Here is a 26,353-nt window from a genome sequence, read left to right as displayed (position 1 = left end):
AAAGTATTAGAAATATTACAATGTCATTTAGAAGTAGAAATATTTAAAACACAAAAATCCCCTAAAGATTATCCAGTAAAGGAAAGGAGAAAAAAAGAGAAGATGAAGTAATGATACATATTTTAAAAGAAAAAGACTTACAGCTCAAGCTCCCATCTAGAAGATCATTTTTTTAAGTCTATTATTCTACAAAGAGAAACATCATTGATATTAGATTATTATTAAGATTCAAGACAACTTACGAAGGAGTGGTTGTCCCAGTAAATTCAGGTAATGCCAAAATTTGACACACACACACACACACACACACACACACACACACACAAAACTAAACAAATGAAATCCCCAAGAACGGCTGCCCAGGAAGAACTGACCTCTTTATCAAATAAGGGGTTTTGGTGTCATGCGTCCGGGCATGTTTCATTCAGCTTTTTTATTTATTCATCTTAAGACAGTCTTACAGACACAATTCAGTTTAATCCAATTCATTGTAATTAATTAAAATCCAATTTAAACATCCATTATTTTATATAATCCACATCAGTCCCAGTTAATGTGGTCATAAAAAAACATAAAATTTTTCTAGCTATAGCAATTAATGGATGGCATCAAATTTTCCTCTTGATGCAGTTTCCATCCTGAGCTGCACGAGGAGACGGAGAGGAAAACCTCCCTCAGGACAGGAACCAGGAAGAAAAACCTACCTCAGAACCAAAACTAGGAAGGAAAACCTCGATCAGGACCAGAACCAGGAAGGAAAACCTCTGTCAGAACCAGAACCAGGAAGGAAAACCTCGATCAGGACCAGAACCAGGAAGGAAAACCTCTGTCAGAACCAGAACCAGGAAGGAAAACATCCATCAGGACCAGAACCAGGAAGGAAAACCTCTGTCAGAACCAGAACGGCATTCCTTCATCAGGACCAGAAAAAGGAAGGAAAACCTCTACAGAATCAGAAAGGAAAACCTCCATCAGAACCAGAACCAGGAAGGAAACCCTCCATCAGAACTAGAACCAGGAAGGAAAACCTTGGTCAGAACCAGAACCAGGAAGGAAAACCTTCACCTGAACCGGGAAGGACAGCCATCTTCCTGGACTGGTTGGAGGTTGAGAGGACAGGAAAAGGGGTCAACAAGCAGCATAACTCTAATCCAGGGATACCTGCTGAGAAAGTAGAGAAACAAATTAAACAATGTCAGATATTTCTACATGGGGAGTAAAGAGCACAGAGGAGCCCAGCGCATCATGGGACATCCCCTGCAGCCTCGGCTTGCAGCAACAGGACTAAAGGGATGGAGCAGGGTCACCAAGCCAGACCTACTATAAGAAAAATTGGAAGATGATCTGAAGGTAGAGAGAGCGCCTGATATCTCAAGCCAAACTGGGAGCTGGCTCCACAGAGAGGGGCCTGATAACTGAAGGTTCTGCCTCCTATTCTACTTTTAGAACTTCTAGGAACCACCAGTAAACCTGCAGTCTGAGAGTGAAACTGAGAAAATCTGGGACTCTAAGATTTTAAGGTCCAGTGGGGCTTGGTCACTAAATTTTCTTATGGAGGCTTTGCAGAACATGTTTGGGACAGAATAAAAAGGCAATGCATGGGTTGGATTTCACCCTGAGACAAGATGTATCTAATTTGAAGGTAGGTTGTCCTAGAAAGGTTGAGTCAATGGACATGTCCTGTTCTTAACTGTAGTACTGGTAGCCAAGCTAACATCCAGAGTTATTATATAGCGGGACAGTGTCTTCCTGAGGTGTTCAACCCCAAAGACAACATCAGTCTGACTGAATTTAAGAATTTAGAGTCATCCAGGCCTTAATCTTAAGGAACCTTTGTAATTCACCAAGTGGTTTCATCAAGCTTAATGGACTTATCTGCTTTACATATCATAATTATACCTTCATTATCTTAAAACCTCAACTCATGTAATCAACATGATGTATTTACAAAATATCAGCCTGTAACATTGTTGGGTTGTCCATAAACTGTTGAAAAGCAAGATCACCAAGCTAGTTAAAGTTCAAAACAAATCTTTGCTTCTGAAGTTGAGGAATTCCAGCCATTTCTCCAGCTGCCTCACCTCTGAAATGGAAAAAGCCCAACAAATTGTTGCTTGAATTTTGAATAAGTATCCACCATAAAGTTGCATCACTGAATTTGTAATGTCAGGACAAGTAGTATTTATGTTCACTTTTATTTAAAAAATAAATAAATAAAAATAAATAAAATCACAGAAATTGACTGGTGCCAAAATGCCAAGTTTATTCTGCAAGACAAAGACAAAGATTGAGGATAAAAAGCAAATTAACAAAGCTAAACAGTTCAGGCTCAAGCCTGCTCACCTCAGAACTTCCTCTGAACTTGAGGCTCAACATTTGGGTGGCTCTCCAGTTGCAGTTCAGGTGCATGAATGTGGTTATAAGCATTTTGAGCATATTTAGAATCTGACCGGAAGTCCCTTTCTCGAAGGTAGCCACCATTGAAGAGGACAGTATGAGATAAGGGGTTAAAAGGCAGTTTTGAAATCATATCTTTGGGGACCTCAGCAGTCCGCCAGGCATCTGTTAATGGCATTTGACGAAACCTAGTCAACTCATTTCCCAGGACCACCAATTCTAAAGTTATCCCTCCAGGAAAAAGAGATGAACCTCTACCCCAGTGGCCATAACCTGAGGGTCCACCTTGGCCACTGCTCCTGTGGTCAGAATGTCTGCCAGGATAGCTGCCCCCGTAGCCACTGTCATAATGGCCACTGTCGCCACTGCCCCTAAGGCCTTCTTGTGCCCCAGAAGATCTGCCTTGGTCACCATCAGGATGCCCACCTTGGCCGCTGCCCCCTAGGCTGTGGCCAGGATACCCACCGTCTCCTTTGCCGCTGCCCCCAAGGCCATAGCCAGAGGGTCGGCTTTGGTCACTGCTAGGATGCCCACCTTGGCCACTTCCCCAGTGGCCTTTGCCTCCGAGGCCATAGCCAGAGGATCTGCTTTGGTCACTGCCTGGATGCCCGCTGCCCAGAAGGCCATAGCCAGAAGGTCCGCCATGGCTGCTGTCCCCTAGGCTGTGGCTAGGATACCCACCATCCCTATGGCCGCTGCCCCCGAGGCCATAGCCAGAGTGTCTGCTTTGGTCACTGCCAGGACGCTCACCTTGGCCACTGCCCCCATGGCCTTTGTGCCCCAGGCCATAGCCAGAGTGTCCACCATGGCCGCTGCCCCCGAGGCCATAGCCAGGATGCCCACTGTCCCCATGGCCGCTGCCCCCAAGGCTGTAGCTAGGATGCCCCTCTTGGGCACTGGCCTTGTGCCCGTAGCTAGGATCTCTGCCACCCCCCTGGCCATAGCCAGGATATCCACTGGCCCCATGGCCATAGCTAGGATATCCGCCACCCCCATGGCTTTCAACCCCATGACCATAGCCAGGAAGTCCGCCTTGACCATAGCCCCCTTCGCCATACAAAGGAAATTTATCTTGGTCACTGCCACCATGACCATAAGGAGTGTATGTAGCCTCAAGAAAAAATGGTCTATGCCAGGGACTGGATGATGCTGCACCTGAACTTCCAGCACTTGGAACCGACTTTGGCTGCATAGAAAGATCAATAATTTTCTTCCCCAAGCCCATCAGAGAGCCATCAAAAAATGACCTAGGTGGCGCTATAGCAGCATCGGTGGTTGAGTTTGAGTTGGAATCAGAATTTGCATCCATCCTGTCTGGTTCATGTGTAGGTGGGGGCCCTGCATCTCGACTGGAAGCTTCAGGGCTGGATGCCGATTGATTTCCAGTTGGTGACTCCTCACTCTCGAGGTTTGCCAAGATGGACGATATAGTTTTGCTTGAGGAAGTTATGTTAGGCTCTCCATGTTCTATAAACAGAAAATTGCAGTTATTTGATGTTATGTAAATATCTTTAGAGATAACTAAGATCACTGAATTAAGTTTCAAGTCTCCAGAAAAAATGACAACAAATAACATAAGACTGGGGACCTTGAAGTATGGAGCCAGAATCAGGTCTACTTTCAGTGTCAGACACATCTAGGAAACAAAATAAAGTTTGACATTTGTAACTGAATTTTGTTTATGTTCAATTTAGATACATTTCAGGATATAAGCATCTCTAATTTGTGTATTTGCTTAGTATAGAGCTTCAACAATTGTGGCTCACCTGCAGGAAGACAGGTGCCAACACCAAAGAACAGGCAGATACAAGAAACTCTGTAAAACACATTCACCTAATGATTCCCCCAAGTTTGGGAAATTGGACATAATGTTCCAACAAGAATAATAAATTAACACATCCTACCTTAAAAAGAGCCCCAGGACCATGTTCGACTCAAAAGCAGCTAGAATAGCTCAGCCTCGCAAAAAGGAAGCTGCTATATAACGTGTGCTCTTTAGAGACTGATTAAAGACACCTGGAACCCATCAGTGGCTCCGGCAGCAGAGCTGAGGCCTGTACTACAAAGCTGGATTTTCTCTTATCCAGGTAACTTTAGGGTTAACCTGGGGCTTGTCATGCTACGACACTGGTTAACTTGTTACTGGGGCAACTCACCATGATAATGTACGCTGAATGGCTATCCAGAGCATAGCCTGCTCTGAAGCAGGTTATGTTCTGGATAAGAGATCAACAAGCATAAAAGCACCACCTCCTGACCAGTCAGTTCTCTTGGACAATGTCCTGCCCATTCTTAGAACATCCTGTCCATGTTAGCGCGTGGATTGTGAGAGGGGCACTTAGGAGGGAAAGAGTTTTTAGGTTTAGATGCATCATTTTGATGAAGAAATAATGTCTTTGTACTTGTTCTTGACTTGTTCCCAAGTCTGTTTAGCTCCACTAAGGTTGCATCTGAAATAATGAGGCTAAGAATGATGGTTGCACATGGCAGAACTGTAGAACCATGAATTTATGGAAAGCACAACTGAATTCTTAGCAATTTGGGGGGGGGGGGGGGGGATTATCTGCACTACCATGGTAAAGTAGGCTGCTCGACAAGGTTTTTCCATGTTTGCGACTGGTCAGATGCTGCAAACACCATCCTTTTATAAATGGTAAATGGTCCGTATTTATATAGCGCTTTACTGTACCTGGAATGATACCCAAAGCACTTTACATTATACATCACATTCACCCATACATTCACACACTGATGGTGGAAGCTGCCATGCAAGGCGCTCGACCACGACCCATCAGGAGCAATTAGGGGTTCGGTGTCTTGCCCAAGGCCACCTCGACATGAACACGACTTGGCCGAGGATCGAACCGGCAACCCTCGGGTTACAAGACGACCGCTCTACCTTGCTGAGCCACGCCGCCCATGTGAGCATGCACTGATCAAGATGGAAAAACCCTGAGTTGAATTACCGAGTTGATAACCAGCTTCGTAGTACCATTAATTAGGGCTGGCAATATATCAATCTTATCACGCTGGTATCAAACAATACTGATACTAGCCTTGGTATCAATGATATCGATATTTGGATTGTTCTGCCCAGCCCTACGACTTCAGGATTGCAAATGGCTGGGTAAGTCAACCCAGGTAATGGAGAGATATCCCGGGTATGTTAATCCTGCTTATAGTATAGACTCCAATGTGCACTAGAGTCACTATGCAAATATAATCAGTAATACAAGAATCATGCTTGCATCCACGTTTTTACTTAGTTAAAAAAAAAAAAAAAAAGCACCAAATCACAAAATATTAATTTCCAAACACCGCTAAAAATCACAGCTTATTGGCTTTCTATAAAATTTTATTAGATGTTTTGCATTGATTTTAGTACTTGGATAAGATTTCTTTTGTTTCCATATGTACAAAAAAGTAAAACAATACAGGAGAGTGGCTTAAAATATATCAAGACACTGCTACAAAAGTTTGATAAAATACTGAACTATTGAAAATGTTCTGGTGATGTTATGCATGACACTTGATGCTTGTTTTTACTGTTTAGTTAAATTTCATTAAAACTGGCAAAGCAGGATGTTTGTCAAAACATTACATCGGACATTCTGGCACCAGTCTCAGCTTTATGTGCCGTCTCATCCTGTACCAAATCAGACCCTTCCGTTGAAACAGGGCATCATATTTGTAAAAGATCTCCATTTATATTTTCTGAGATTAGGGAGATCCAGTCTCACCTGATCACTCATTAGTTGCAGGGTTGAATTCTATGAGAAATCTGTTCCAGACAAACAAGCTAAACCAGGCCTTGACTGTTCTTCCATGTTTGAATAAATAGGTTTGAGATCATTCTGAAGGAACAGCAGGCAACAAAGTAGTGCTGATTCAGTCCTACTTCATGTTTAAAAAACAAAAATGTAGTTGATAAAAGGCTGGATTCGATGGCATCGAGCTTACTTCAAAAGTGGTCGGTGAAGTCATCACATGCAAGTGGTGTGTTCCTGCCCATTTGTTATTGTAGAGCTGAGTTCATGAAAAATTTCTGGATTGTTTGCATCCTCCACTTTAACTTCAGTGTTTTTTTTTTTTTTTTTTTTTTTTTTTAAAAATTCATAACTTCTCCAAGGTGGTGTGGGTTTAAATGGTCCAACAACCAGGTCAACACCAGCTGACAGCCTACAGGTTATGACCAAATCCAGACAGTTAACCACTCCTTTAAGAGGATCAGAGTTAAGGTTAAAATTTTAGTTTTGTCACTGAATATTTAGAAATCAGAAAATTCTTGGCTTTTTTTTTTTTTTTTTTTTTTTTTTTTTTTAAAAAGAGAAAAAAAAAAAAAAAATCCATTAGGTTACTCCATGTTTGAGTTATCTACAGAGAAATTTACAGCAATGACAAAAGTAGCAAGTTCTTAGTTTTATTTTAAACCACCACATGGAGTTTCCATGATAGGGTGGTTTTCAATTATTCTGCAAGACAAGTAAAGGAAAATAAAGATTCAACAAATGTTCAGTAGTTTAGATATAAACAAACCCTTTTACCTCAACGGAGGTTCTGCCCTTTAGGTCCAGTTTTTGGGCGAGTCTCTTTCTGCATTTCAGTTAGAGGAATGTAGTCAAAGGTATTCTGACTGTATGTGATGTCAGAGCGGAAGTCTCTTGCCCTTTCAAAGGCACCGTGGGACTGGACAACAAGGGATGATGGATGCACTGGGGGCTGTGCCAACACTTGATCAGGTACCAGTCTAGTGTTCCAGGCTTCAAACGGCAGCTGGTGAGCAGTCATCAAGCCGTCCCCCAGGGAGGACAACTGTTGAATAGTTCCTGCAGACTGAGGCGAATACCCATAATCCGATTCCATGCCACTGGCCCTACTAGCACGGGCACCAGATCCCGCACCGCCAGATCCCCCACTGCCAGCATAGACACCGGTTTCCACGCCACCAGCGTCAAAGGACCCCGCACCACTGACCCCACCAGTATAGACGCCAGGTCCCTCGCCGCCAGCATAGGCACCAGATCCTGTGCCATCAGGTCCCAGTCCATCAGCATAAACATCCGTTTCTGTGCCGCCAGCAAAGGCACTGGATCCTTCGTCACCAGCCCCACCTGCATAGTCACTTTGACCAGAAGGGTCATACCATGCTCCGAATTCTTCAGAACCTGAACTTCCAGTGGTTGATTCTTGTTGGGACTTTGCAGGGAATCCAGAAGTCTTCTCAGGATTCACATAAGCGCTGTAGGGCCAGATCCAATGAGAGTCGTCTTCAGGATCACTGTAGTCCAAGTTAGACTCGTAGGTCAAGCCAAATCCCTTTGGTACGTAAGAGGGAAGAGATTGAAAGTCAACGTTTGATGCGTCAACTGATGTTTCGTAGTCATGCCTATAGTCTGGGGAAAAAAGTTTCAGAATTACATTTACTGTTGTATGAATGATGCTTCAGTTGAGATGAAACACTGGTGGAGCCTGAAATTGTGATGAGGAAGTTATACTTGATTTGCTTTGTGTAGATTTCAAGGAATGAAGACTTACTGGGATAACATGTGCCAATGCCAAAAAGCATAAAGATCCAAGATACCCTGTAAGATAGAAAATGTAATCAACAAAAAGCTCCATTTATTTGCTCTCCAAATTACAAAATCAAGTTAGAATACCTTAAACCAAACCCTGGGATCATGTTTGCCTCAGAGAAAACTAGTGCAGACAGATGCTTCTTCTATACTCTACACTAATTAAACCCATTACAGACACCTGTAGCCTAATGAGTGGCTGCAAAGGCAGGGCCCAGTAGATAAGCTAGCTTGAAATGATCTGTAGTATTAACACACAAAACACAAGGGGGGCCTATTGCACAAAACCAAGATAAGGCTCTCCATATTGACCTCATATCAGTAATAGTCACCAGAGTTTCAGCGTATAATCAACATGTACATAAAATACATTGTTAAATTCTTAGTTCCTAAATCTTAAAATGGATTATTTTACATACATATCAAGTTAAATCCTCTCACTGATACTCTGTTTGAAATATTTTAGCTGTGAAACTTGTTTCATGACCTCCCGGAACCGAATCCCATTGCAACAAGCAGCTGTCTTAATATGAGGGAACAAACACTGGGTCAGATTTCCTGAAATAAGACAAATATCTAGGCTTTAGACAGGTGAGAGAAATGTAAAAAAAAAACCCACTAATTTCAAGTTCTTTATTAAGTAAAACCAACCTGTAGATGATTCTTGTGTTTTTTTTTATATTTACTCTCAAAGTGAGAAAGAACAAATACCAAAAAGAAGCATAACAATCTGTTTTTTCACTTATTAAGGAACTTGAAATGAATGTTTTACAGCTTGTTTCTGACTTGGTTAACATCTAAATATTTTTCTTATTTCAGAAAATCTTACCGAGAGTAATTATGTTTTTGCATGGACAGATAATTTAACTTGTTTATAGTCTGAATCTGTCCAGTTACCAGTCATCACTGTGTTTATCCAGCTGCTGCAGCGTAACAGAGGTTGATGGTCGGATGTTAGTTTAGTAAAAAACCACGTTCACACCACAGCCCTGCTGCAAAGCAACAACTATTTAGAGTTCATCAGCTTTTACAAATGCAAATCATTCCAGATAATAAAGTAACTCAAGTTAACTAAATTGTTTTATTTATTTATTTTTGCAGCTTGTCAGATTTGTGCACATGCTCTGACCTGATCTGACATTCAGGTGTAAATTAGCTGAAGATTATTTTTCCAGAGGGAGGGCTCTAAACGGCTCTCTGCTGCAGCTACCAGTACTAAACCCACCTCACTTTTCAGGCACTGTAATATTTTTCAGTGCAGGTCTATTAAGAATTTTCTCTCAGCGTTATTGTCTTGGAGACTCAAGAGAATAAAAGCGGTTTATCCTCCAGCTTCTCTTGCGCCGGACTCTGGTAACTGAAGGCGAACGGATGGACAGCAGCTCGTACACAAAGCGGCTGTTCTTCTTCTGGAGATGAAAGTGGAGTGTGAGTCAGAGGGATCTCTTGTTTGTTGTCTGTTTTACTCCCTGATCTTTAACCTTCAGCCCCGAAGCTGCTGTGATGCTGCAGGCACGTTTCCACAAATGAAACAAAAGCTTCAAACAGGGCTTACACTCACATCTGAACTCCATACAGTCTGGACATGCAGATTTCAGTCTGATACACTCAGTCTGTCTCTGTTGGTGTCACAAAAGTCCCTTTACAAGTCTTTATAATATAAAACAACCAGACACAGTAGATATATTAACTATATGAAGTAAATACATAAAATAATCCATGTAGGCCTGCACAAACATGCACAGTATAAATACTAAAAGACCATTGAATGTGTATGAAAAACTAATTTTCTACAACACTTTTAAAACAATTGATGCATATTTTCTAACACAGGACTTTCTCTTTTAATGTGTGTCTACTTTGCAGTTTCTGTGGAAATTATTTGTGATGATCTATAATTGATTGACTTCCAGTATCTTTTGTCACATCTTTTGAAATAATGTAGAATCATCTGGCGACTGTCACGCCATCATTCCCAGATTCCTCATATGATCAAATTCTCCAGGGAGTGCTTCCCAGCTAGCATGTGCATATTATCCACCGCAACCATTTTTAAAGCAGTAATCTTTGCACTGCAAGGAACAACACCTGACTATTTCAGGGTAGGGCTTTACGGCTAGAAAAGAAGAGGCCAGAGGAGGAACAGCAGTTTCCCAGGTTGAACAATTAGCTTCCAGGATTGGAACCTGCTAAGTGAGCAGGAGCTAACTGAGATCCTGTGTGAACAAACAGACCACAGAGGCAGAGGTGTCCAGATACCATCAGCTGCTTACCCGCTGCAGCCGCTGTCCAGGTGCTAGCAGGTTTTCACTGTTTGCATCCATCTGCCTGGACAGGAGCAAGCTGACAGCTGGGAACAGGCCTGAGTGCCATCTCCAGAGTTGACAGGGAATGGTCTGAAGAAGAGAAAATATCCATCGAGCAGCAGTTGTCTGGACCAGGATGCAGCAGAAGACACACCGGGTGCCTCCTGTCAGCTAAGAACAGGAAACTGAGGCTACCATTCACACACACTCACCAACACTGGACAATAGAAGATGGAGAAACGTTGCTGGTCTGATGAGTCTCCGTTTCAGCTCCACATTCAGATGTTAGACTCAGAATCTGCTGGAAACATCATGAAAACATGGATCCATCCTGCCTTGGACCAATACTTCAGGCTGCTGCTGGTGTCATGGTGGGGGGAGATTTTCTTGGCCCACTTTGGGCCCCTTAGTACCAACGTGGCCTGGTTTAACCAGCACAGCCTACCTGAGTATTGTTGCTGACCATGTCCATCCCTTTATGACCACAGTGGAGCATCTTCTGATGCTACTTCCAGCAGGATAATGCACCATGTCACAAAGCTCAGATCATCTCCACCTGCTTTCTAGAACATGACGATGAGTTCACTGGACTCCAACGGCCTCCACAGCCACTAGATCTCAGTCCAGTAGAGCAGCTTTGGGATGTGGTGGAACGGGAGATTCTCATCATGGATGCAGCCGACAAACCTGCAGCAACTGTGTGATGCTGTCATGTTAATATGGAGAAAACCTCTGAGGAAGGTTTCCACCACCTGCTTCATCTATCACACCAGGATTAAAAAAGGACGATCCGGTACTAGAAGGTGGACCTGAAAAAGTGGAGGGTAGGTTTTTTATCCTGTTTTAATATAAAAAAAAATAGAAATATTATCCCTAATTTTTATTATTGTTTTTACATAATCAGAACATTTTGAAGCTCAATACAGAATATGGTGCAGTCTGGATTCAAAGAGTCCTTATTGTGATTTTTATTTAGCAAAACAAATCTCCAAATATCCAACATCTTAACATAAAAATCATTAGAAATAAACAACAATTATATAAAGTATGTTATAGATAAATATGAGTTCCTCTCACATCTGGTGCCCCAGTCTGGTTTTTGTGGCACCAACTTTACTGAGAGATTTACTCTCGTCTCATTTCTGATTCAGCTTCACATTCGATTTGGCTCAAACCAAAGCAGCCTGCAATTACCTGAAGAGGCAATTAGACACAGAAACTAATGATGTAATTGCCACCAATCATCCTTCCATTTATTAGCTGTCTTTAACATATCAAAGGCAGCAACACTCAGATCAAACAACTTGATTCTGAATGTTACTGCATCCTTCATGCACACAGCTTTTAAAGCCTATTGTGTTTTTAAACTTTGGGCATGAAGTGCGACTCGCGGTGATGTGCTTCCAACTCTATTCCTGGTTTTTTCTTAAAGCTTTTCAGATCACGAATGCCATTTTGAGGTTGGTTGATGTTAATCTAATTTCTGTTAAACCACTTTAAATCAAATTAACATAAAAACTGAGTGAACCAGAAAACGGCTGCATAATAAACTGCACAAAAAGTCAGGAAATGTATGTTTGGTGGATTGTTTTTCTCTTTAAGTTGGTGTTGGTGCTTCTGTGGAATGAGCAACACACCTCAACATCTGTGACCCAGAAGGTCTGGAGCCACCCTAAAAGATTCCTAAGCCCCCCTAAAATATCATAAATTAGTTTATTTCATTATTGGTTTGATCTGGAACACATCACAGGGAAGTTTTCCAATTCCACCCTCTTCATTCCCACCTTTCATGCCGACTGCATCTGCAGCTGCATGACAGGTGAGTCTGAAGGCTTTAACAGAAAGTCTGACCCTCAGAAATATGGAGTTCTATTATTTAGGTAATTAAAACAACAAAGATTATGTTAACCTGTCCATTAGAGAGGGCATGGAGATCCAGACTGAGAAGATGGAGCAGATGTTTGGATAGAGACCAAACAGATCCAGATGGAAGAAGCAACTCCTTCCAGTTGGTCGGATTTATGTAACAAATCCACAGGACCAGACAGATGATGCTAAACAGCTGCACACATAACAAAGCATTTCATCCCTTTTACTGGGAATAACGAAGCTGAAGACAGACCAGATAAGATTGGAGTTTAAAAGGAGGAAAGAAAGAGTTTGATCCTTCCATCTGGTCAGATTTCACACTGAACTTTAAATTCTCTCCTGGGTTATTCTATCCCATAAACATGACCACATCATTCTGGTTTTTATCTCTGCAGCACTTGATCAACAAGTGTTGTTGTAAAGTGCTTTATACAAAAACATTGACTGATTGGCTTTAAGATGTCCATGTTACTTGTTCCACAGCACCATCCTTACAAGTTCTACTTTGTTGTGGGGGTGACAGTTCAGGCTTTAAAACCATGTTTAGTACAACACCAGCACACTCTGTTAATTTGTCTGAAGTTAATCTAAAGAACTTTTTCCCATTAATCCCACTTAATTCTTTTGCTTGGTTGTTTGTTGATTTAATTAACTTGAACTCATAAATGGTAAATGGTCTGTAGCGCTTTTATTCAAAGTGCTTTGCATACGTCACATCCGCCCATTCACACACACACACACACACACAGATGGGGGATGCTGCAATGCAAAGTGCTCAACCACAACCCATCAGGAGCAACTAGGGGTCAGGTGTCTTGCTCAAGGACACCTCGAAATGAGCTCGATGCGCAGGGATCAACCCTTGAGCTAGAGGACGACCACTATACCCACTGAGCCATGCCACCCCCCAAAATTAAAAGAATTGTAGAACCAACTTAAATTAATTGTGTCTATTTGCAACAAGTGATTGAATTTATTTTATTCAAGTTAATTTATTAACCCTCTCTGCACCGTAACTGAATGAGCCAAAACGAGATGACAGGCATATTTTCAGTCCTAACACGTTTTTTTGGTGCTGTGTTCAGAGTTTATGAGGAATATTTAATTTGATGTGTTCATTGTCAGTGATAGATTACAGAGAAAGCACGCAGTACTTTCTCAGCTACTGATTCTCATTCAAAAGACATGATTAAATTTTACTCCCATCATGAAAATCAGGTTCGTGTTCAACATTTTTCTCATTTACTGCATTTCTTTATCTCTAACTGCATCCAAGCTTCAGCTTTTAATATTCTTCATGTCAAAATGTAATATTATCTTTGATAAACTCCAGCATCTAGTTAAATTTGTTCAACTTGACAGTGTGCAGAGACTGCAAAGGCTGATGGGAAATGCATATTCTGCAGGGTTTTAAACTTTTGTGATTGTTGCCCCATAAATTTGAGTTACGTGCTTTACATCCTGGATGTTGTTGAGATGTTTTGTTCTGTTTGAATGTTAAAATTTCCACCATTAATGTGGTGGGTGACAGGGAGAGACACACGCTGGTGCAGACGTAAAGCTGTTGGACAGCAGTTGTTAATGTTAGTACTGCTGCCATAAACTTATTTAATTACATTTCTTTCTGTTCACCAATAATTTGAATGTTAATTTACTTTTGGACCAATCAAAGATTTACTTTGAAACCGTTTGAATCTTTAAGTTGTCTTTGCATGAAACAGAGCTGATTCAGATTCTTTATTTGAAAGAGAGTAAATAATTTGGGTAAATCTGAGTTTCACAAACTCACTAAATAAATTCTCTAAAATTACTTGTGTATTATTAAACGGGAGAAATAAACCACCAAATAAAAATTCTCTAACTTTTTATCCTAAGTTTACAATAGCTTCATATTCTGGGTCTCGATGTTTTGCTGTTTAAATGATGGATTTGTGAACCGGAAACAGGACAAGAAATAAAATTTTTCATTTAAACTGACAATTAGTATCTAAAAACTAATAGACTTGATTTTGGTACTTTTTTCTCAATAGAAACGACACCAAAGGGCAAAAGTTAAACCAAATTCCTGCTCAGAAGGGTCAAAACTCAGCATGGGTCATGCATGATTTAAAAGACTACAGGTCTATGTCGTTCACTGGTCCTGGATTTGACCCGGGATAACATAACAATCGGCGGGATCGGGCGAGTTAAAGGGCATCATGTCTAAAGAGATCTCCGGCTCGCACTCGAACTGCAGGATGGCGGGCAGCAGCAGGTTCCGGTGGTTCCGGGAATCATCAGAAATGACAGAAACTTTGTCAAAGTCCTGCTCCAGCTCTCCTGTAGTGTGCGCGGGCGGCGGGATGAGTCTCTGCGCGCCGAGACCTGGTGGCACGGCCTCTTTCTGCATGGTGGTGTCGTGGTGATAAGACACCAGCTCGTTGCTGAAGTCCACCGTCTCCACCGTGGACGTGGAGCAGTACTTGTTACAACCCAGGATGGAGGAGAAAGCCTTCCTGAAGTCGGCGTTAAAGGCATAAATGACTGGATTCAGAGACGAGTTGGCCCAGCCGAACCACACGAAGATGCTGAAGGTGGTGTCGCTGACGCACGGCGGCTGCCCGAGCTTGTCTGCGTCGCAGAAAGGCACCACGCAGTTCAGGACAAAAAACGGCAGCCAGCAAAACACAAAGACCCCCATGATGATCGACAATGTCTTTAAAACTTTAGTTTCCCGTTTAAAAGATGTTTTCAGCGAGCTCTCCTCGTGCGCCGAAGCGCGGTGGCGGTGGTTTTGTGCACGCTGCCCCGCAGCTCTCTCCAAAGAGGAGATCCGTCTAATTTGGGTTTGAGCGATGCGGAAAATACGCGTGTACGTCCCCACCATGATCACCACGGGGATGTAGAAGCTTATCAGGGAGGAGGAGATGGCGTAGGTCCGGTTCAGGCTGGCGTTGCAGTCGTCCGGGTTGTCCGCCGTGGAGTTGTCCGCGCGGTGCCAGTTCAGCTGCACGGGGATGAAGGAGATGAGGATGGACAGTGTCCAGGCGACGCCGATCATCAGGAAGGCGAACCTGCGCGTCATCTTGCGTTCGTACTTGAAGGGGCTGGAGATGGCCCAGTAGCGGTCCATGCTGATGATGCACAGGTTGAGGATGGACGCAGTGGAGCACATGATGTCGAAAGCGATCCAGGTGTCGCAGAAGCGGCCGAAGAGCCAGACTCCAGCCACCTCGGACACCGCCCTCCAAGGCATCACCAGCACTGCCACGAACAGGTCGGACACCGCCAGAGAGATGACGAACGCGTTGGTGACTTTGGAGCGCAGGTGGCGGAATTTGATGACGGCGGCGCAGACCAGAGTGTTACCCAGCAGGGTGGAGACGATCAGGACGCACAGGACGCAGCCGGTCAGCGCGCGGAGGCTGACATCTCCACCCGGATCGGAGCTGTCGACCTCCGCTGTGACAACCTGGTGCCGATCCAGGTGGTCTCGGTGGTCCTGAGGGGGGTTTTGGCTCTCATTGTAAAAGTACTCCATCACTGTGACCCCCACCGTTCCATCCTCCGTCCTGCTTCAGCTTCATGCAAACATATAAATAAATAAATAAATAAATATATCCCCCCGTTGATCCACATATGACACCCTGCAGGAGACACACACGATCAGACCACATCACCCGCGAGACTGAGGAGGGGGCTGCAGAGGAAGACCCTCCGCGCTGCATCCTGAAGTACTGATGCTCTCCAGCCTTTTAGCCTCGCGTTAAACCCGTGTGCTAATCTTTATTTTCTCACCAGCATGTCTGAGATTAAGCAAAGTGAAGAACAAGAAAAATATAAAATAAATAAATAAATAAAAAAACAAAACAAAACAAAACAAAACAAAACAAAACAAAACAAAAAAACAAAAACAAAAGCAAAACAAAACAAAACAAGAAAGGAAATCCTTACTACAAACTCAGTCTGTAGGAATTTGGGGGTGATCCGGGTCACCGCCTGGATCCAGGATTGTTTTTAAAGGACTCTTTACTTTTAAAGAATATACAAACCAAAAATATGGATTATTTTTCCATAATTTATCACTGATGTCAGAATTATTACAGTGTAACAAGTATTCACGGGGCAGAAGAAAAGTATCTATCTATCTATCTATCTATCTATCTATCTATCTATCTATCTATCTATCTATCTATCTATCTATCTATCTATCTATCTATCTATCTATCTATCTATCTATCCATCCATCCATCCATCCATCCATCCATCCATCCATCCATCCAGCCAGCCAGCTAGAAAAATACCTGCCTGAAAGATTTTCTTTCCTTTTCTTGTAACAGATAATACATTATTCTTAACTTTCGAGTGCTTATTTGTATTTGTTTATTTATTACTAACAAACAGTTATCACAAACCTGCAGAGCGCAGCCCAGCTGGAGTAAATCTTGGAGAGAAGAAGACGGTGAACTCTGCCCTCTGGTGGACAAACAGCCACAGCACACCAGCAGCACGTTGAAGAAGAGCTGATTTTAAAATGCTGGTGTAAAATTCAGCTCCATGTTTGACATGTTTAGATTCTGATAGAAAAAATAATAATAACGTTTGTTTGCTGTCATATTCTTATCATTCATGAAAAATAAAAATAAACAAATAAATAAAAATAAGCAAATAAAAAAATAAAAACGAACCTCTTATACGCTGATAAAATTTTCGCAGCTTTTTTTTTTAACTTGTCCTGCTTCAGTTTAACTTTAGAGGACAACCATGGAATAATTTAGTGTGTTTTCTGGTTTATCTGCTGTATTAAGACCTGCATGTTTAAATTAAATCTCAGTTAACCAGGTTTCTTGCAGGTTAGGTCTAAGTTAACCAGATCCCCTGCAGGTTTAAAATAAACCTCAGTTAACCAGGTTTAGAACAGGTTTAAGTTAACCAGGTTCAGGTTTAGGTTTTCTTCTGTACGAAGTTCGAAAGAAAACCAATTTCAGCTGGTTTTAAAATGACCTGGGTCTACAGCCCAGCTGTGGTTTCATTCCTCTCTAGCAATCTGGTCATGAAAGGGTTATGTTTACAGGGGCGGATGACGTCAGAGTCAGCTGTGTCTTGTGCGAGCGCAGTCCGCGCGCACGCGTCTGTGTGTGGATGATTCAGCAGCTCGCGCCGCGCGGCAGCAGTCTCTCTCCGCGGCTCGTCCTCTGCACATGCGGAGGAGAAACAGGTTTCTGTCAGACAAACTATTTTTAACCCGACATTTTCCTGTCACCGCGGCACGCGGAGGGTTGACGTAAGCCCGTGCAGGTGACAAAGATCGGTCGGAGAGCCGTGTTGATCAGCGGAGTGTAGTTTTTAACAGGCCGGAGCGGAGCGCGCGCCGCAGAGAGGCTGCCGCGTCGTCCTTCTCCTATCTCCGAGGGTTTTATCGCTGTTTACCGGAACGTTTTTGCCTTTTTGTGCGTTCTTGTCATAAGTAGAATCTCTCCGATTGGATTTGACCAGAAACACGTCCAGCTGCTCTCACTGGATCATCTCAACCTCCACATTTCCGCGTTTGGACGTCTGATGCTCCGGTTGCCTGGCAGGTGAGTTTTACTCTCCTCATCCAGAAAACAGCAGATATCTGCATTCAACCGTATTTTAACGCATCAGTGATCTTTGGTTTGGACTCTCACAAATAAACATCACATCACATCAACATTACAAGATAAAAACTCACATAAGATGATATAATGATAAAAACTGAAGCTCAGTTTAGGTCCAAGTGCATTTAATACTGAACGTTAATTTAATTTACTATAACGTTACAATATTGAGCCAAATGTTGTAATTAACCTAAAATTTAAATAACGCTACTTTAATGAAATCATACCTAAATAAATTAATTGTTGTGCGACGTACAAAAATGTCTTTTTTAGTCTTTCTGGAAGTAAATGTTGGGTTTCTAATAACTATTGATCATGTAAGCGACTAGAACCTGAATAAGAAATTAATCTGCAACTTTTTCTTAATTAACACATTTTTTAAGCAAAAGTACCAAATATTTATTCCTGGAGGAATTTTTGTTGGAAGCGGTGGTGAAGTGAAAGTTTTGGATTTCTGACATTTTCCTGATTGAAACAGAAAGTTTTTGTGGACCAACAGAGCTTTTCTTTACAGAGGTCAGACAACAATGTGAGGAATGTTCTAATGACTGTTTTCAGCCACATTCTTTACATCTTTGACCCCGTTGTTTGCATCCTTAAGACCCTCTGGTTTAGTCCCTCTGGAACATGATCTAGTTCTCCAGGAGGAGCCGGGAACATGATCTAGTTCTCCAGGAGGAGCCGGGAACATGATCTAGTTCCCCTGGAGGAGCCGGGAACAGGATCCTGTTCTCCTGGAGGAGCCGGGAACATGATCCTGTTCTCCTGGAGGAGCCGGGAACATGATCTAGTTCCCCTGGAGGAGCCGGGAACATGATCCTGTTCCCCTGGAGGAGCCGGGAACAGGATCCTGTTCTCCTGGGGGAACCGGGAACATGATCTAGTTCCCCTGGAGGAGCCGGGAACATGATCCTGTTCTCCTGGAGGAGCCGGGAACATGATCCTGTTCTCCTGGAGGAGCCGGGAACATGATCTAGTTCCCCTGGAGGAGCCGGGAACATGATCTAGTTCCCCTGGAGGAGCCGGGAACAGGATCCTGTTCTCCTGGGGGAACCGGGAACATGATCTAGTTCTCCTGGAGGAGCTGGGAACATGATGTAGTTCTCCTGGAGGAGCTGGGAACATGATGTAGTTCTCCTGGAGGAGCCAGGAACATGATCCTGTTCCCCTGGGGGAACCGGGAACATGATCCTGTTCCCCTGGGGGAACTGGGAACATGATCTAGTTCTCCTGGAGGAGCCGGGAACATGATTTAGTTCTCCTGGAGGAGCTGGGAACATGATGTAGTTCTCCTGGAGGAGCTGGGAACATGATCTAGTTCCCCTGGAGGAGCCGGGAACAGGATCCTGTTCTCCTGGAGGAGCCGGGAACAGGATCCTGTTCTCCTGGAGGAACCGGGAACATGATCTAGTTCCCCTGGAGGAGCCGGGAACATGATCCTGTTCTCCTGGAGGAGCCGGGAACATGATCTAGTTCCCCTGGAGGAGCCGGGAACATGATCTAGTTCCCCTGGAGGAGCCGGGAACAGGATCCTGTTCTCCTGGGGGAACCGGGAACATGATCTAGTTCCCCTGGAGGAGCCGGGAACATGATCCTGTTCTCCTGGAGGAGCCGGGAACATGATCTAGTTCCCCTGGAGGAGCCGGGAACATGATCTAGTTCCCCTGGAGGAGCCGGGAACAGGATCCTGTTCTCCTGGGGGAACCGGGAACATGATCTAGTTCTCCTGGAGGAGCTGGGAACATGATGTAGTTCTCCTGGAGGAGCTGGGAACATGATGTAGTTATCCTGGAGGAGCCAGGAACATGATCCTGTTCCCCTGGGGGAACCGGGAACATGATCCTGTTCCCCTGGGGGAACTGGGAACATGATCTAGTTCTCCTGGAGGAGCCGGGAACATGATTTAGTTCTCCTGGAGGAGCTGGGAACATGATCCAGTTCTCCTGGAGGAGCCGGGAACATGATCTAGGTCTCCTGGAGGAGCCGGGAACATGATGTAGTTCTCCTGGAGGAGCCAGGAACATGATCCTGTTCTCCTGGAGGAGCCGGGAACATGATCCTGTTCACCCGGAGGAGCCGGGAACATGATTTAGTTCTCCTGGAGGAGCTGGGAACATGATCCAGTTCTCCTGGAGGAGCCGGGAACATGATCTAGGTCTCCTGGAGGAGCCGGGAACATGATTTAGTTCTCCTGGAGGAGCCGGGAACATGATTTAGTTCTCCTGGAGGAGCCGGGAACATGATCTAGGTCTCCTGGAGGAGCCGGGAACATGATTTAGTTCTCCTGGAGGAGCCGGGAACATGATTTAGTTCTCCTGGGGGAGCCGGGAACATGGTTCTGTGGTACCTTGGCATTATCAGAAGCTCCAGTTGGAAAACTTTTTTGGGGTTTTGTTTTTATTCCATCGCTGCTGCTTCTTCTCGGCAGCTTGTTGTTCTGCAGATTCTGTTCTCTGATTTGTTCTTCTGGTTCTTCTGTTCCTTAAATTCTGCTCTCTGGTACGATTATTTTTATAGAAATAATGATGATTATTACACATGAATTAATTTCTCAGCACGATAAAAGTGTAAAATCACATCAACGCTCCTTTCAGGTCTTTACGTTTTATTTATTTCTGTTTTAGATGCCAACATAGACTAATAACCAGGAACTAAACCTCCTCTGCTGTGTGTAGAATTAATAGATCCTACATCTAACTGTGGACACTGATGGAAAGACTACAGGACCTCCACCTGGACTTGGGAGGCTTCTTTCTGGAAACTACATTATAAAAATGCTTTTGAACATTTCTTTAGACGCCTTTAGCTAGCTCTGACTTCCAGCTGTGCTTTAGCAGAACAGCTGCTGTTTGATCCTGGAACAGTGGGAATAAATATGGTTTCTCTGCAGCCCATTGCACACTGACGGCATTAACCTCACACCGAGTCAGCTGTGCTTCATCAATAAATCTAAGCTTTTTTCTTTCAGCCAACGCTGTTTAACTCGTCACATTGCTGTAAGTCCAGTTTGTGTCGTACACAATTAGAAATGATTTGACATTTAAAGGCAAAGTTTTGTTAGATAAACATGAACTTTATTTATAGTTCCAGAGCATTTACCTTTTGCCTAAACGCTGCTGGTTATCCTGCAGGTGGTGAAACATATTCTACGTATTTCCTCTTTTCTCTGGAACTTTTTATGTCCCGCTTCACAGGCTGGAGAAACGTCCTGGACTTTTATTTATTTATGTTTTTGGGAACATGACGATATTGAGAAATCTTTACGATTAATAATCGTAGCGTTTAAAATGGCAGTTAATTGTAAAATCGAGTAATCGTTTCTGATCTGCTCTGCAGGTTCTGTTCATGAGTTCTGGAATTCACAGGTAGTTTAGTTCTGTGGAGATGTGCTTCTGTTTCCTAAAATGTTTGCATCTTTTAGCTTCTGTACGTCTTTCTGCACCTTTAACCCTGACCTGCTGGTTCTGGGTCGGCTCTCTGATCCGGTAACCCTGACCCGCTGGTTCCGTGTCGGCTCTCTGATCCAGTAACTTTGTGTTCTGCTGGTTCTGGGTCGGCTCTCTGATCCGGTAACCCTGACCCGCTGGTTCCGTGTCGGCTCTCTGATCCAGTAACTTTGTGTTCTGCTGGTTCTGGGTCGGCTCTCTGATCCGGTAACCCTGACCCGCTGGTTCCGTGTCGGTTCTCTGATCCAGTAACTTTGTGTTCTGCTGGTTCCGTGTCGGCTCTCTGATCCGGTAACCCTGACCCGCTGGTTCCGTGTCGGCTCTCTGATCCAGTAACTTTGTGTTCTGCTGGTTCTGGGTCGGCTCTCTGATCCGGTAACCCTGACCCGCTGGTTCCGTGTCGGCTCTCTGATCCAGTAACTTTGTGTTCTGCTGGTTCTGGGTCGGCTCTCTGATCCGGTAACCCTGACCCGCTGGTTCCGTGTCGGTTCTCTGATCCAGTAACTTTGTGTTCTGCTGGTTCTGGGTCGGCTCTCTGATCCGGTAACCCTGACCCGCTGGTTCCGTGTCGGTTCTCTGATCCATTAACTTTGTGTTCTGCTGGTTCTGGGTCTGCTCTCTGATCCGGTAACCCTGACCCGCTGGTTCCGTGTCGGCTCTCTGATCCAGTAACTTTGTGTTCTGCTGGTTCTGGGTCGGCTCTCTGATCCGGTAACCCTGACCCGCTGGTTCTGTGTCGGCTCTCTGATCCAGTAACTTTGTGTTCTGCTGGTTCTGGGTCGGCTCTCTGATCCGGTAACCCTGACCCGCTGGTTCCGTGTCGGTTCTCTGATCCATTAACTTTGTGTTCTGCTGGTTCTGGGTCGGCTCTCTGATCCGGTAACCCTGACCTGCTGGTTCCGTGTCGGCTCTCTGATCCAGTAACTTTGTGTTCTGCTGGTTCTGGGTCGGCTCTCTGATCCAGTAACTTTGTGTTCTGCTGGTTCTGGGTGGGTGTGGGCGCCAGCAGCAGAAGCTGCCTCAGCGGCTGTCGGAGGGATCCTGCTGACGCCGTGAGCTGTTGGAGTGTGTTACAGTCTGGCAGGGATCCCGTCCATCAGTCCATCTGCTGGCCTGATCCGGGTGTTTCCACTCAGCTCCATTTAGACTTTACCCCCCTACCGAGATGAGGAACCTGAGAAAAACTGAAAATCAAGATTCCCTGTTGTTCCTTTGTGTCCAGTAACTACACAGAGACATGCATGCGAGGAGTCTGGATCCGACTGATGAAAAATTAACTGTTTTCAGTCTGTCTGGTGAATAATTAAAAGAAAAAGTGCCGAACAACCTCTGCAGGGACAGAAACACTCTGACTTTACTGTCCTGCAGCAAATTTCTCCAAACAGCAGCAGAAACATGGAATGTTCCTCTTGAGAAGTTTGCAGTTGCAGACCTGCGGGGTCTGGACTGAACCCCACAGCCGTTGTTTCCAGAGAAAGGCCTGAAGCTGTGGTCACACAAAGACGGCATGTTTTTTATTAAATGTCTCTTTTTCAGCTGTGTGTAGGAGGTGTGTCACCAGTTTAATCATCACGTGTTTGCATGTTTAAGTTTCTTAAGCACTGAAATTACACCCGTGCATCATCTTCTGAGGGATATCTGTATTGTATGTATATGTATATGTATTTTTGATGTGATGAGATGCATCACTCGTACATTGGTTGTAAATCAAAGGTGTTTTAAGTCCTCTGATGACCTTTGTGGTCAAAAGGGTCCAAAAACAAAACCCTGCAATAAAATCGTCATACATCAATATTTTTTCTGCTTTTTTCATAAATCCTTCTTCTGTCCTGCACAAAAATGCCAAACAATCAATTTTTTTAAAGAAATTTAAACATTTAAATGCCTGTTTGAATATTTGAATTACTTCCTAATTTATTATTAAAAAAAATAAATAAAATAATTTTTTTATATAATAAATAGCAGACGGATGAGTCTTTGTTGGTAATTACCAAAATGCCAAAATGTCAAAAATTAGCAACAAAATTGATTAGATTCAGTTTGTATTTTTTAATGTGGTGTCAGAAACTCGGGAACCCTCACAGCAAAACAAACTGCTATAAAATCCTCAAACATCAATACGAACCCCTTCTGCCCTGCTCAAAACTACCAAACATTAAATCATTTTAAGAATTTTAACTGGCAGTTTAATTATTTTAATTAATAATTATTTGTTAAAAACACTTACAAAGCATTAGATATGTTACAAAAACATATATACTGGATGTGTCTTTGGTGGTGATGAGTCTTGGATATGTCAAAGATCAGCAACAGAACTGAACTGATGTCATTAGTATTTTTAAGTAGTATCGGATACTACCGTTACAGACCTTGGTGACAGAAACTGTCCCCATTGTTTTCTGTTAAAACTACACATTTTATCTCACTATCATTGCAGTTTAAAATGATTCTAACTTTAATGTCATCATTTTATTTGGAAGGAGAGTCGTGATACTTGACAATTTTACCATTTTCCACCAGATCTAACGGGGTTCTCTTTGTATGCAGATGCAGTAAATCCTTTTGACGGTTGAGAAAAATAGACAAAAATGTCCCGAGGAGGGCATGAATGTTTAACGCTCCTCTGCAGCAGATTAATCCTGTTAAGGCCAGTTGTCGTCCTCTGCTGATTCTCTGCTTTAACCACATGAAGGCTTTTCCTTTTCTGCTTCGCTGGATGTTTCTTTGCTGATTGACTCTTTTCCTCTCAGGAAACTCTTCATCTCAGCTCCTCATCAGACTGAGCTGGATGTTGGCTGTAACTCTACTTATTTTATTAGCCCCAAAGGTTTCAGGATCAGTTTACTGAATTGTAGAAATTTAATCTGAGATTCAGATTTGACTACTTTGGTCTGAAGTTAAAGCTACTGCTGAAGTCACATTCTTCTTCTTCTTTTATTTTATTTATTTTTTTATCACAGCAGTTGGGAGGTAAAGATGAAAACTGGCACCTTGTGTTGGGAGTATTTCGTCTCTACAGAAATATTTTATTTGGGATTGATTTGTGACTTGCGGAGCAGGTTAACCGATCAGATGCCACGATCAGTTGATGAGCTGTACTGATCATAATTCATAATGGACTGCAGCTTAGGAAACATAAAACAGTTATTAGTTAAATAAATTTAATTTAAAGAAATTAAACTCATTCAATAAATGAATTCAAGAAATGTTATGATTATAAATTTGATTAATTAAATACACATTTATTTCCAATATTACTTAATTACTGAATTACACATTCAAGAAGTCATGGAAAAATTATTTGATATGTTTATTTCCAATTTCGATAACTTAATAACACATTTAATTAAATATCTAAAGCTGTATTTATAAATCTAATATTGGCAGTTTTCTCCCTCCATACAAAGAGTCAAGTAATGGGTGTTTTTTATTATTCTGCATAGTTTTATTTTGAATATTATAATATTTTTCTTAATATCGTGTATTGTTGGAAAATTACTGTGGTTGTAAGTCAGTGTTGAATCTTCAGAAAAAAGATATGGAAACCGAGATTTCATGATTAAACAAAACTTGATGAGAAAATATTTTAAGTAAAGCTTTTCCCTCCAGTTTTTCTTACTTTTCGTGTAATAACTTCGCCTTATATATATATATATATATATATATATATATATATATATATATATCAGTTTGTCATGCAGGTTTGTTTTCTTGATTGATCCTTGTCGCTTAATTTTAGTTTTCATTTAATTTTCATCATGTTTTGTTTTAATTGTAGTTTAGTTAGACGCTTTTTAAATGAGTTTTTACTTTGCTGGTGTAAAACTTTTTTTTTTTTTACATTATGTCTCTAATCCCAGTTTAATCTGTATTCATGTGTTTATATGTTTTTGGATTATTTGTTTTTGCCTCTAACAATTTGAGCAGACTTGTTAACGTGGAACTAGTCGGCTAAGCCAACGCTAACAGTCTCTTTCCTGTCTTTCTAACTCGTCTCAGTTCCTCCTCCTCCTCTTCCTCCTCCTCCTCCTCCATGTTTTCCTGCAGCTGACTCCTCTCGGTGACGTTAGACGTCCGATGGATAATTGATGCCGTCTCTTTGTGTCTCTGCTCGTGGCAGGAAATGTTTAGTGAATCTTTTCATCTCTCTGGGTGGATCCTTTCTGCATCGTTTCCTCTGATGAAATCACCCAAATTTCAGCTGCTGAGGATGATGAGGATGAAGATGGAGTAGTTGGAGAGAAGATGTCCTCAGTAATTAATAATTCTGCTTATACGTTCAAGTTCAAATTCATTGTTCGGAGAGAAATTTATTGGAATAAAAACTGCAAATTGAAACCAATATAATTTAAACATCAAGAGTGAAACATTTTTTTTTAATTAATTTTGAAAAGATGCAGGAAAAAGCTATAAAATTAAAATAATTAAATCTGACTGTATACAAGTAAAATGATATAATTTCTATTAAAAAAATATTCTCTAAATCAACATAATTAATTACAGGTTTTAAAATAAATTTTAAAACTTGTTTTAAAAATGTAAAATATACAGACAAAATGTTTTGAAAATGACCTAAAAACATTCTAAAAATAATAAAATAAATTTAATTAAAAATATATTTATATTTTTTAATCTTAAAAAATAGAAAAATCTTTCATGAAAACATAAGATATTAAAATAATTGAAAAAGCTGTGTTTCTAATATCCCAAATTAAAGTAAGGATAAAAAAAAGATCAGAAAATGGAGGAAAAAACTGGATTTTATTTTTTAAATTTCTAAACGACCGGGACATTTTTGTCTGTCTCTAAAACCACAACATACACATTAACACAATGTTTAAAATTAATTTAATTTATGAAATTATTAAGAGATATAACATTAAATATGTAGAAAATGAGTAGAAAAGATTAAGATTTAAGATTTCTATAAAATAAATTGAAAAATAGAGTCTACCTTCTAATGCAGTGCATATCATATTTGGTATGTACAGTTTACGGTAATAAATAACTTTAATGTATCAGACGATAACGAACAATAAATTAATAAAAAATTGTTCATTTTTATTTTACATTTTGTTAAACGGCCAAATAAAGACTTTAGATTAAAAAAATAAATAATTAAAATCTCCTCACTTTTCCTTGAG

General features: G+C 42.0%; 4 protein-coding genes across 7 annotated transcripts in view; 1 reads left to right on the top strand and 3 right to left on the bottom strand.

Annotated features, from left to right (window-relative positions):
* Positions 1-2,241: 2,241 nt before the first annotated feature.
* On the bottom strand, positions 2,242-4,406 carry LOC121632621 (pro-resilin-like). Its single transcript, XM_041974265.1, has 5 exons — positions 4,302-4,406; positions 4,164-4,213; positions 3,986-4,033; positions 2,344-3,864; positions 2,242-2,267 (listed from the first exon to the last, which is right to left on the bottom strand). The coding sequence occupies exons 1-4, from the start codon at positions 4,322-4,324 to the stop codon at positions 2,345-2,347; spliced, it is 1,641 nt and encodes a 546-aa protein (XP_041830199.1). The 5' UTR covers positions 4,325-4,406; the 3' UTR covers positions 2,242-2,267; position 2,344.
* A 2,397-nt stretch (positions 4,407-6,803) lies between these two features.
* LOC121632679 (pupal cuticle protein 36-like) lies at positions 6,804-8,137 on the bottom strand. Its single transcript, XM_041974347.1, has 3 exons — positions 8,055-8,137; positions 7,933-7,979; positions 6,804-7,790 (listed from the first exon to the last, which is right to left on the bottom strand). Exons 1-3 carry the CDS (start codon positions 8,075-8,077, stop codon positions 6,943-6,945), a joined length of 918 nt encoding a protein of 305 aa, XP_041830281.1. The 5' UTR covers positions 8,078-8,137; the 3' UTR covers positions 6,804-6,942.
* A 6,139-nt stretch (positions 8,138-14,276) lies between these two features.
* LOC121632682 (D(5)-like dopamine receptor) lies at positions 14,277-15,665 on the bottom strand. The gene has a single exon (XM_041974350.1). The coding sequence runs from the start codon at positions 15,663-15,665 to the stop codon at positions 14,277-14,279; it is 1,389 nt and encodes a 462-aa protein (XP_041830284.1).
* Positions 15,666-17,269: 1,604 nt separating this feature from the next.
* LOC121632551 (serine-rich coiled-coil domain-containing protein 2-like) overlaps positions 17,270-26,353 on the top strand; it is a 63,167-nt gene continuing 54,083 nt past the window's right edge. For all 4 annotated transcript variants that reach the window (XM_041974148.1, XM_041974146.1, XM_041974149.1 and 1 more), the window contains exon 1: positions 17,270-17,703. The gene's annotated coding sequence lies outside the window, so the exon portion shown is untranslated. The remainder of the gene's footprint in view (positions 17,704-26,353) is intronic.

The sequence above is a fragment of the Melanotaenia boesemani genome, chromosome 21 (assembly GCF_017639745.1).
Source record: "Melanotaenia boesemani isolate fMelBoe1 chromosome 21, fMelBoe1.pri, whole genome shotgun sequence".
In the NCBI taxonomy this organism is placed as follows: domain Eukaryota; kingdom Metazoa; phylum Chordata; class Actinopteri; order Atheriniformes; family Melanotaeniidae; genus Melanotaenia; species Melanotaenia boesemani.
The sequence above is the reverse complement of the archived record's forward strand: the minus strand, read 5'-3'. Positions and strand labels throughout refer to the sequence as shown.